The following is a 12354-nucleotide window of genomic DNA, read 5'->3' as shown; positions in this document are numbered from 1 at the left end:
GGTAGAAAGTAAACTCATGTGATGTAATTGTTTTAACTTGGTGTTTTTGTTTCTTTAATTAGGTGTTATGTAGTAAAACGATAATTGTGTACGTCAAATTAAAATTGTTAGTAAAAGTTATCATTTTAAAAAGTATGTACAGTGTTAGTGTTTGTCTGTCCTAAAATAATTGTATATTACAGTCCGATTGTTAAAAGTTAATTGTTCAAACACAAACATCGACAAACAAGAAGAAACTATAAGAAAAGGTAAAATAATTGTAATATTGTGAAATTGTGGAATCATTGTTAGTGACGTCACAGGGTCTAATGTAGGGTTAGGGTTCCAGCAAGGCCAAAACGACGAGCAGCAATGCCACCGGACGCATTGTCGATCACACGTCAGCCCCTGCAACCATCGCCATGCGAAAGCGGTCATATTCGCCTTTGGATTCCGCACCATCTCGCCCAGTTGCTACCTGTAATCGGCGACTGCGGCAATCCGTCGGAGTCTGGTGCAGATACCCAACACCAGTTCGGCATTCGCTGTGAATCGAACTGCATCAATCGGAACCAGAGGTTCCCTCACCCTACTACCAACCACACACCCAAACCCGCAAGTATAAAACCCTGAAAATGACGTCATAAATAGGCCTTAGTTTGTAAACAGTTCCAAAGTGGTAGCTTATTTAAAGAGCATAGCCCTGAGGTAAAGCTTTTCCACCACTTTGTTCTTTCCGCTATGTCGAGCTCAAACGGAGCCATCAGTCGCCTTTCTGGTATTCTCTCCAACGTAAAACCATTATTATGCTTTCCGTATCAAACAGCCGACCTGTTAGCGAAACATTGGGTAAGTACACAGGATTTTGTTTTACGCGATTTTTTTTCGCTCGTATTTTTGTTCGTGTGACTTCAATTTGCCACCAAAATCTTTTGCAACATGTTTTTAAAAAATCCTAAATAATCACAGAAAATCACATGGTAATTGATATCGTTAAGTATTTAGGATGGGTGAAAATTAAGAAAGTGTAAATCGTGTAAAAATGAAATCCAGTATACCAAAAAGGTCCTACAATAGGTTTGTCCTCAGCTGAGATTTGAGAGACAAGTCAGTTCCAAACGACCCGAGATCCCCAATCCCTGAGCTGGCGAGTTTACAGCTCGTGAACTCTGCGCGACGTACGTCGAATAAGATGTACCTGGGTGGGGAGATGATCCTGAGCTGAAGCGGGGCGTTTCTGCAGCGCGCCGCCTAAGAAGTTGGCGGAGGAAGTCCTAGGCGAGACGGTCAAGGTGAGGGTACTCACGACGGAGGTGAATCTGGGGTTAAAGACCTGGACGAGATCACCGAAGTCGAAGAGCTCGTCACGGCACTGCGGCGACAGTGTGAAGTGAAGAGCCCACCGCAGCCGTTCGGCTACGGAAAGGTCCGCAGGGACGTAGGTAGCATTGTTTCGGCTATCTGCGTGGATTCTCCAAGGTAATCAAGTAGGGAGCGTCAAGGTGGATGGTCGGTGCCCTGTGGGCATATACGAGCAACCCGAAGTTTGCTTCATGTGTCTGGAACCGGGGCAGCAATGGGACCGTAGCGCCTGACAGAACAATCTTCGCCGACGCTGCGGATTGGGAGGACATAAGGCCGCACGAACCCTCCCAATTGTTTGATTTGTTCCAAAGCTGTGAACAGCAAGCACCCATGGGGGTTCGATGAGCCCGGCGCTTAAGCGTGCTGCAAAATCACAGGCAGTAGTGCGCTGGCTTGCTCGGCTTCGCCGAGTGTTGTGTGCGCAGGTTTAAAGGAAACGGCGGAACACGTGTTATTCGTGTGCTCACGTTTCGGTATCGCGTGACCACATGCTTGTCACATGTGGTCTGGACACCACCCCGACAACCTAGTTCGGAGGATGTAAAGATGAAGTGGCTGGAACGCCGTTATCGCATTCGGCTATCGCCCAAATCGTCTCGGAGCTACACAGAAGGGATCAGAGTCGGCTTCATGGGTCATACCGGTGGTCATGCACTGGCCCCCCTTTGAAGCATTACTTCTGGTTGTACCGAAGGGACTATGGGCTTGGCGGCAATGGAAACGGTTTAGCGGGTCGGGGATGTAGTCCTGCCTCCCTCGTTTGCTGTTGGAGGTGATCCCTAACCCCGCAAATATGTTCAATACTCGTGCACCAATCTGATTGGTGAGTACTAGGCTCGGTTGAGACTTTCCCGACTTGGGCGAGAACGTAGTTATGACCAGGGGCACACAAACCGGAGAGATGCTCTTCGAGCTAAAGAAGGAACCTATAACGGTTGACAGCTCGATTATGCAAGAGCGCATTGCAAAATCGCTGGGCGCAGAGGCGGAGGTTAAATCCCTAACTCCAAAGATGGTAATCATGTGCTAGACGTAAAAAGCGAACTCAGTATGTTAGTAGTATTGGTTGGTACTTTGCGATACTGTGAAATGTTTCCGAGAGAAACAATTTTCTTCTATTCGGCCAACGTAATTCAGCTAAATGGTGTTTGGCCAAACGACCCTTTTCGAACGAATGTCATTTACTCCAATCCCAGAAAAAACATATATTCTGAAATTATGTGTGATATCACGCACCCTGCGATCTCAACTGTAGGTGGTACATATTTACTCTTCAGAGTCTCGTGTCTGACTCGGCTCTAAACTATTTTTTTCATTCTCTGGCAGTCGCACCATTGTCTGTATTCTAAAGCTTAGATAGAACGACAGTTCCTCCCTACTATTGTATTTGAGCTTCCATATTTCGGTACGTGATACTTTCAATAATCAAATACGCTACCAACTGACAGTGAAAATGAAAAAAATATCTATCTCACCATTCAAGTAATGAATTGACGTTCAATAGAACAGGAGTAACTATTTTGTAAAAGCAAAACCAATATTTATCAATCATGGTCCATTTTTCTGTTCTATTTATAATATTGGTTACGCAGCTTGTAACTGCAACTGATAGACACAAAATAGTCTACAAAAGCCTTCAAAAAGCATCCGACGAGTGTAAGCAATATAACGTCCAAGAGGATTGTCTTGCTCGCTGCGTAACACTTGTTACGCGTGATTGGACAGATTCAAATGGATTATCACCAGTGTACGGTCGTTTCTTCCATCCGGATCCGAACGACACCTGTAGCGACAACCGCACCCAGAGATGCCTCCAGAGTAGCGACACGAGAGTTCCACAGCCATCAGCATGCACTCGGTCATCCGAATCGGTACAGTGCTATTTGGAACAGTACGGGACGGTCAACACAACTGTTCCACAGTTTTTACGATTCACCACCCTGCATGATGCGCAGCTCGTTCTCGAGTGCGCTGCCATGTTGGGGTATGCGTCGTTTGAACAGCTGAATGAATTGCTGAACGATGACAATTTCGCCCGCCAAGAAACGCGATGTGTGATGCGCTGTTTCATGATCCGATCGGGGCTTTATAGCGATTCGGCAGGTCTCAACATGGCGCGGTATTACGTTCTGTGTGGAGGATATGAAGATAGTTTCTATGAGCAGGTTGCTGAGTGTTCAGCCCGATTGCGTCAAGAAGTTTCTTGCGATGATAAGTGCACGCTTGCTCAACGGTTGGCTATCGAATGCATTGGAGTGGACTATGCCACCTCGACGATATTGCAACAGAAGGGCAACTCGTATGACATTATACAGGCATATCAGGGCAGTGAAGTGTATAGTAAGTATCATTGGTTACTCGTGTCAGTTTGTATTTTTGAACACTTTAATTAATATTTTATATTTCTACTTATTTGCTCGCAGATATCGACGCCCAGAATGCCAATTCGAACGTCGCCTTGTCAGCGGTCCAGCAAAACAAAGCCATTAACATCGATAATATTAACTCGGATTTCTATAAATTCGGTGATAAAATAAAATTTGATTGAATGGATTGATTGATTAAATTAGAATTATTGCTGATTTAACTTTCATTATAGTGAATGACCAGTGATGTCATACATCTGTTAACATTGCGTGACACATTTGGGATATTTATTGTCATCTTGCTGCTTTGTATTGATGAAACACTACCAAACACTACAAGAACAGTTCATAGTGAGCTTTCATAGTAATTTCATCATTTATACATCCCCAATATATTTTGGATTTCATATGTTATATGACTAATAAGAATACTCTCATGACTAGTAAAGTAAAGCAAATTTCCCACTCGAAATGTGTCTACCGGGGCTGTGGAAACCCCCAGATGTAATCGTTATCATCGCTAACTGATACTGTTACTAATTGCACAGCTCTCTTTTCAACTGACTAATCATAATGATTTGCCTATGAAACGAACCGATTAGATAGAGAGAAGATCTGCATGTCCCCGGGTATTATTACTCAATCATATTCATATCAAATGACTTGGATTTCCATACTTACATCACAAGAATAATGTAAACAGGTATCTAGTTTCGATTGAAAAAGTTCACAATATTAATGTTTGTCTTGATGAATTTAAATACGAGCGATAAAAATATGCAAAAAAAAAAATGTTTTTGTCTCCCCCCCCGACCCTTGACTCTTCGGATTTCTGTAGATTGCATCTTTAACGAAAAAATCGGAAGTTGGCTCTCAGGAATACATTTTTGAATTTATTTGGGAAATGATACACAATCTTGCTAATCAACGGTTTTCGTATACACGCCTCCTATGGAATCAGCTATCAAAATTATCAACAATTGTTTATCCACCTTTAACGAAGTAGTTATTGTTAATATCATTCCCAGCATAATTCTGTACAATCGAATCTGAAATATTTGCATGGAGATGAAAATCACTAAATGTCTGTAAATTCATGTAACATATTTATGCTACTTACATATAACAGTGGATCCATTGTTCGCCATGATATTGGTCGGCCCAGCGTCCAACTTTTGGTTGTACCTTTCCCGATACATTCCACTGCCAGCCGCTGAGCCAGCGTACACCGGTCTTCGCAAGGGGTTGAACTTCGCACCCGTTTCGTACATTGCGTCACAGCACGGTAGAACTCATCTTCATACCCACTGCATGCGACGTAGAACCGTTCCATGTTGAGTCCGTCCGTGTCGGAATACATTCCGCTGCGAATCAAATAGCACCGAAAGAGACAGCGTGTTTCCTGCATGTCGAACTTGGAATCGGCAATTGAGCCGAGAATTTGATTGCCCGAATATCCAAGCATGGCACCGCATTCCCAGATGATCAGCATCTGTTGCAAAGGCGTGGGCGGCACAAATCTGGCAGCCTCCAAATTCACCCGCCCATACTGGTCCATGAAGCACTGGACGGAACCGGAGGCGCGACGACATTTCTCCTGTGGAGCAATGCCAACATCAATTTCTTGTAAACATCTGAGCGTCCGATTGGTGTTGCACCGATCGGTTGGATCCGGTTCGAAGAAACGGTCATAAACGAGACTCAGTCCAACGGTTTCGTTCCAGTCGCGGGTGAGCAACGTGACGCATCGCTCAAGGCACTGGTCCGGTGGACTGTATGAACCACATTCTCCATTGACCACGCTGAGACTTTTCTGAACGATCTTATGATGGTAGCCATGCGAAATTCTTGCTGCGGCTAGTATTGCGGAAAGTATCGCGTAATGTGCCATGCTGTGTGTTTTCATTCAAAACTGAAGGATATCTAAATAATAAAAACGATTTTATTCATTCTGTTTCAAATGTGTTAAGGTAACGAAGCTTTCTTCGACTTTCGATAGCCATATCAAACAAAAGTCACGCTGTGGCGTTGTTGATAATATTTAGGAATTGTATTTAGCGGGAAGTTTCAATAGTGTGTTGTAATCGTTTCCAATAATAATTATCAGGGCTCTTTGAAATGCATTTAGGAGTTGGAAAAGTTAAATATGCATTTTGCACCAAATCGTATTCGCAGCTGGCAGCACCCTCTCAGATTTCAATGAAACTTTCTGAACATGTAGACTTTGTCCCTCCTTAGCCGTGCGGTAAGGCTTTAGCTTCCGGCTTTAGCTACCTTCTGGATACTGGGATCGCCGTAGAGTTGGGCGAGCTCGTGGTTCATTCTTCTCGAATAATCCGAGCGCTTACAAGTCCTCCTCGAGCATTGTCCATGTTTCACGTCCGTAGAGGACAACCGGTCTTATTAGCGTCTTGTACATGACGCATTTGGTGTGGTGGCGAATCTTTTTTGACCGCAGTTTTTTCTGGAGCCCATAGTAGGCCAGACTTCCACAGATGATGCGCCTTCGTATTTCTCGACTAACGTTGTTATCAGCCGTTAGTATGGATCCAAGGTAGACGAATTCCTAGACCACCTCGAAGGTATCCCCGTGTATCGTAACACTGCTTCCCAGGCGGGCCCTGTCACGCTCGGTTCCGCCCACAAGCATGTACTTTGTCTTTGACGCATTCACCACCAGTCCAACTTTTGTTGCTTCACGTTTCAGGCGGGTGTACAGCTGTGCCACCTTTGCAAATGTTCGGCCGACAATGTCCATGTCTTCCGCGAAGCAAATAAATCGATTGGATCTGTTGAAAATCGTACCCCGGCTGTTACACCCGGCTCTCCGCATGACACCCTCTAGCGCAATGTTGAACAACAGGCACGAAAGTCCATCACCTTGTCTTAGTTCCGGCGCGATTCGAACGAACTGGAGTGCTCGCCCGAAATCTTCGCACAGTTTTGCACACCATCCATCGTTGCTTTGATCAGTCTGGTAAGCTTCCCAGGGAAACTGTTCTCGTCCATAATTTTCCATAGCTCTACGCGGTCTATACTGTCGAATGCCGCCTTGAAATCAATGAACATATGGTGCTTTGGGACCTAGTATTCAGGTTATTTTGATGGATTTGCCCGTCAACGAATCCGGCTTGATAACTTCCCACGAACTCATTTACTAATGGTTACAGACGACGGATGATCTGGGATATCACTTTTTCTAAAACTATCATTTATTTGGTAGGTTCATTTGCCGTAAAGCCGAAGGGAATTTAGGGTGCTTAATTAATTACAATGCTGATGTTCACACAGTTGAAATCCTTGGCAATGTTTCACATCTGTAACGAGACAAACAATTTTTGGGAGACAGCAACGAGAGGAAGACATGCGAAGAGGGTTTAATGGCTGACAACAGAAAGAAGACATTCTTAACAGATTACGGCAGCAAAACTGATAGTTGGATGGATGACGATTATAATCTAACATCAGCAACATTCCAAAAATTGGTGGACAAGGAACATGTATTCGAGATCAAGACCCACCAACACTTCCCTAATAAACTTTGACTACTTTCTTCGAACCCGAAGATGTTCAGTTAGCCCTGATCTGGGGCCACGATGCTCCTCACACGCCCACACGACATGGTCAATGTCCTGATCATCTGCGCCGCAAATAGAGAGATTGCCTTTTTATAGAGCCCCATTCGAGAAAGATGTGCATTTTAAGAGTTTAGTGATTGGACATTAGACGACACATTGTTCGAATGAAGTCTCGTCCCAATTTCAATTTTTTGAACCATGGCCGCTTCGACACCTGTTGGCGAATTGAATACAGCCATCTACCCATCTCCTGAGCTGTTTAAACACGGTAGTGAGGTACTGGCTAGAGCGCTGCACTGGGTGATTACCAAGGTTTGGGAGGATGAGGTTCTGCCGCAGGAGTGGATGAAAGGTCTCGTGTGTCCCATCTACAAAAAGGGCGATATGCCGGATTGTAGCAACTACCGCGCAATTACATTGCTGAACGCCGCCTACAAGGTACTCTCCCAGTTTTTATACCACCGACCAATACCAATTGCAAGAGAGTTCGTGAGACAGTACCAGGCGGGATTTATGGGTGAACGCTCTACCACAGACCAGGTGTTCGCCGTACGTCAAGTATTGCAGAAATGCCGCGAATACAACATGCTCACACATCATCTATTTATCGACTTCAAACCCGCATATGATACAATCGATCGGGACCAGCTATGGCAGCTAATGCACGAAACGGATTTCCGGATAAACTGATACGGTTGATCAAGGTGACGATGGGTCGGGTGATGTGCGTACTTCGACTTTCGTACTTTGGACTCCACAAGACGCTCCGATCGAATAGAGTTCGTCGCCGTACCAAACTGACTATCTACAAAACGCTTATTAGACCGGTAGTTCTCTACGGACACGAGACCTGGACGATGCTCGTGGAGGACCAACGCGCACTGGGAGTTTTCGAAAGGAAAGTGCTGCGTACCATCTATGGTGGGGTGCAGATGGCGGACGGTACGTGGAGGAGGCGAATGCGGCATTAAGGATGGTGATCGCTCGAAAGTTCTCACACTTCAGCTTGTCGCCTTCCATGTAGATGGGGCATATAATCCCTTTTTTCTACTCCTCCGGTAGCTGTTCAGTTTTCCAGATTCTGACTCTCAGTTTGTGCAGGCAAGTGACCAGCTTTTCCGGGCCCATCTTGATGAGCTCAGCTCCGATACCATCCTTACCAGCTGCTTTATTGGTCTTGTTGGATGTTGTTGGATGGCATCCTAAACTTCCCTCAAGGTGGGTCCGTTGACTTACGTAGTCATCTCCTCTACTGCCTTGACTTTCACTGCCTGTACTCTCACCGCCATTTAAGAGTTCCTCGTAGTGCTGCTTCCACCATTCGATAACCACACGTTCGTCCGGCGAGATGCTCCCATCCTTATCCCGGCACATTTCGTCTCGCGCTACGAAGTCTTTGCGGGATGCCTTGAGCTTCTGATAGAACTTGCGTGTATCTTGAGAACGGCACAGCTGTTCCATCTCCTCGCGCTCCTCTTCTTCCAGGCGGCGTTTCTTCTCCTGAAAAAAGGCGGGTCTGCTGTCTCTGCTTCCATCTTTAACGTTCCACGTTCTGACTGATACTTTGCTGCAGCGCAACCTCCAGAATCTGTCTGCATTCTTCATCGAAGCAATCGTTCTGTTGACTTCGTCGCACATACCCGACGTTGTTCTCCGCTGCGTCGTTAATGGCTGCTTTGATTGTATTCCTGTAGTCCTTAAGAGGGGCCCCACCATCGAGCTCACCCTCTTCCGGCAACGCTGCCTCGAGATGCTGCGCGTATGCAGTGGCGACATCAGGTTGCCTCAGTCGCTCTAGGTTGTACCGCGGCGATCGTCGGTACCGAACCATCACCAGATAGTGGTCAAAGTCGATGTTAGCGCCACGATATGTCCTGACGTCGATAATGTCGGAGAAGTGCCGTCCATTATCAGAGCGTGGCCGATTTGTGATTCTGTCTGCAGTGGTGATCTCCAGTTGTTCCGATACGGAAGGCTGTGTTGGATGTAGGTGCTTCGTCAGCCGGTGAACGCTGAACTTCCCAATAGTCGGTCTAAACTCCTCCTTTTGGTCAACCTGACCGTTAAAAACTCCTATGATGATTTTGACGTCGTGGCTTGGGAAGCTGTCGTACTCACGTTCCAGCTGCGCGTAGAATGCGTCCTTATCATCATTAATGCTTCCGGAGTATGGGCTTTGGACGTTGATTATGCTGAAGTTGAAGAACCGGCCTTCGATCCTCAACAAGCACATTCTCTCATTGATCGGCCACCACTCAATCACGCGCCTTTGCATATCACCCATCACTATGAAAGCTGTTGTGTGTAGCCGCATCTGTGGTAGATGGTGTGATTACCTCGAAACGCTCACACAATTGAACCAACATTCCAACAAACCTGTAGCGCTACGATGTCGAATCCGTTGTTCTTGAGCACGTTGGCAAGTATACGGGTGCTGCCGAAGAAGTTGAGAGATTTGCAGTTCCACGAACCGAGTTCGTGTCACTTTTCGCAGTGGTCATCGCCGGTAGTTCCGGTCCGTACTCTCTTGTTTATTATTCGTTACGTAAGTTTTATTTTAAAGGCTAGGTTGCAGGGCCTGACACCAAACCCCTAAATTTATGGAGGACCATTCCTCCTTATTTTTAGTAGACCATGGTGCACAGTTTCACTTAGAATCCCTCGCTGGCACTCGGACGGTGATCAGCCGACCCTAACATGGAGAACAGACGCTCAGTAGATTTGCACCTCAGGAGAGGAGAAACACGCCCCCCCTCCATTTCCATAGTTCCCACAGGGGTTGGTCACTCGATCTTCCCTAAGGTTGCTCGTATCCCGGCCAGCGCCATGAGGATAGGAGTTGCTGGGTAAGAGGCTAAGGACCGCGTGATGGTGTCTATTTTTCTTTTTACTGTCTACTAGGGTGTCTCAAATTAGTATGAAAAGAACTTATTTTAAATGTTTTAATGGACCGTCATTTTATTCCACTCAATTTAACGCCCTAATGCTCTGGATGAAATTTCAGCCACAACGGTCAATGTTTCGGCTGTGCTGAACATCGAAAAACATTCATTTCAATTCAATCAAAGGTAATTGCCTATTTCCGGGGATTAAACCACCCGACTTGGACGTTAATTTACAATGTTATTAAAACTCATATGTGAATATGTACGTTATGTGGAAGATATTGATTTGGAAAACGTATTGGAGGTAACCACTTTCCCTTCGATGGGACTCGAACCCATGACCCTACAGTAGACTAGACTGGTGCTTTAACCAACTACGAAGGACCTCCGTCGGCCTTCGCAACCTAGCGGCTACTGAACGAGCTCGAGATTCCCAAATTGGACGCATAGTCAAATCACTCGCAATCCATTTATCAAGAGTATTGGCTTGATAAATGGATTGCGAGTGATTTGACTATGCGTCCAATTTGGGAATCTCGAGCTCGTTCAGTAGTTGCTAGGTTGCGAAGGCCGACGGAGGTCCTTCGTAGCTTAGTTGGTTAAAGCACCAGTCTAGCGTACTGTAGGGTCATGGGTTCGAGTCCCATCGAAGGGAAAGTGGTTACCTCCAATACATTTTCCAAATCAATATCTTCCACATAACGTACATATTCACATATGAGTTTTAATAACATTCATTTCAAGCTAGATGGCATCATTTACGATGACGAACTATGACACTCTTGCAGTTCTTGCTGAATTTGATACATAATGTTATGCTGAAAGCCGCGAGAAGATTAGAGCTCCCCGCACGAAGTTATTAGCATTTCTCTGAAGGTTATTGCTGTCTATATTTTTATAACCCTAATGTACATATGTATACATATACGACCTATAGGTCGCAGAAACAATGAATCACCTTCGCCAGTTACCTCAAATTTAATAATAATTTCGCAAACGTGATTTGGCTTAAATGCTTTATCCATCAAAATAACGGAAGCAGCTAGTACGTGACGCCACAGTACAAATCGCCCTCGAACATACAATGATCCATTCAACATTTGACCATTCATAGAATGGCATGAACTAGATGTAAACATCATCATAAGCTATATTTCTTTCACACCAAACAGCAGTAGCTGACTCAACTATACCGTAATGAATAAGTTAAGCGTAGCATTGGTAATCCTTACACTGCTCGCGTCAACAGCAAATTGTCACCAACACAAGATTGTCCAGAAAAGTCTCTCCGGAACAAATGTCGAGTGCCTACGGTATGGTCCACCATGGGATTGCGTGGCACGTTGCCAAACTTTGCTCACTCGCGATTGGGTCGATTCGACCGGAATGCGGTCTGCGTACGATCGGTTCTATCAGCCGGATCCGAACGATCAGTGCAACCTGAACCGCATGTGGCGGTGTTTGAACAGTTCGCTGTCCGCTGCATCACCGGACCAGGTGTGCCTCCGTACCGAGAAAACAATTCAGTGCTACCTGGATCAATACGGAGAGGTGATTCAGAATCAATCGAGGTATGTGGCCCCTAGTCGATTGCAGGAGACTCAGATCTTCATTGAGTGTGGGGCGATGCTTGGGATCTCGCCCCAGCGAGTGTTGGAAGTATTGAACAAAGGAGAGTTTGAGCTGCCAGAAGTAAGTTGCCTGGTGCGGTGTTTCCTTGTAAGGTCGGGTCTGTACAACGACGAAAGTGGACTGGCGTTGGAGCGATTCTATGTGGCGTGCGGAGGCTATGACGACGAATTTTATCTCAATGTGAAACTGTGTATTGCCAATGTCCGGGCAGCTGGTGCTTGCGACAAGTGCACTATGGCACAACGGTTGGCCCTGAAGTGCATCGGTAATCAGTATCCCATTTTCGAACCTACCACTTACAGTAAGTGAATCGTGAGATTGAATACTGAGACAACAAATTTACAAAAAATCTTATTTTAATTTTCAGATATGTATTCTACTAATACTGCTGGGCGTGATGTCAACAATAATTACAATATTATTTTTGATTTTGGTGACACAGTTGGACAACTTACTGCAGGTACAGGAACCGGAAATATTCCATAAATTATGCTTTGCAGATCAGGGATGGTAGACTGCTACATAGTTTGACTGCTGTTTTTTTCTAAT

The 12354-nt window shown here is 45.4% G+C and overlaps 2 protein-coding genes and 1 pseudogene across 2 annotated transcripts; 2 read left to right on the top strand and 1 right to left on the bottom strand.

Moving 5' to 3' along the window:
• Window positions 1–2894: 2894 nt before the first annotated feature.
• LOC134222937 (general odorant-binding protein 45-like) lies at window positions 2895–3892 on the top strand. Its single transcript, XM_062702083.1, has 2 exons — window positions 2895–3684; window positions 3768–3892. Exons 1-2 carry the CDS (start codon window positions 2895–2897, stop codon window positions 3890–3892), a joined length of 915 nt encoding a protein of 304 aa, XP_062558067.1.
• Window positions 3893–4694: 802 nt separating this feature from the next.
• On the bottom strand, window positions 4695–5601 carry LOC134222936 (general odorant-binding protein 45-like; annotated as a pseudogene).
• A 5769-nt stretch (window positions 5602–11370) lies between these two features.
• LOC134222935 (general odorant-binding protein 45-like) lies at window positions 11371–12291 on the top strand. Its single transcript, XM_062702082.1, has 2 exons — window positions 11371–12106; window positions 12170–12291. The coding sequence occupies exons 1-2, from the start codon at window positions 11371–11373 to the stop codon at window positions 12289–12291; spliced, it is 858 nt and encodes a 285-aa protein (XP_062558066.1).
• The last annotated feature ends 63 nt before the right edge of the window (window positions 12292–12354 follow it).

Source organism: Armigeres subalbatus, chromosome 3, assembly GCF_024139115.2.
Source record: "Armigeres subalbatus isolate Guangzhou_Male chromosome 3, GZ_Asu_2, whole genome shotgun sequence".
Lineage (NCBI taxonomy): Eukaryota > Metazoa > Arthropoda > Insecta > Diptera > Culicidae > Armigeres > Armigeres subalbatus.
Note: the sequence above shows the minus strand (reverse complement) of the source record. Positions and strands in the feature narration are given on the sequence as shown.

Excerpts from the sequence above, each read along its gene's own strand:
- LOC134222937 (XM_062702083.1), top strand. The coding sequence starts at position 2,895 with ATGGTCCATTTTTCTGTTCTATTTATAATATTGGTTACGCAGCTTGTA. Across the intron at positions 3,685-3,767 it reads TCAGGGCAGTGAAGTGTATA|ATATCGACGCCCAGAATGCC; the intron begins GTAAGTATCATT and ends ATTTGCTCGCAG.
- LOC134222935 (XM_062702082.1), top strand. The coding sequence starts at position 11,371 with ATGAATAAGTTAAGCGTAGCATTGGTAATCCTTACACTGCTCGCGTCA. Across the intron at positions 12,107-12,169 it reads TTTCGAACCTACCACTTACA|CAGATATGTATTCTACTAAT; the intron begins GTAAGTGAATCG and ends TATTTTAATTTT.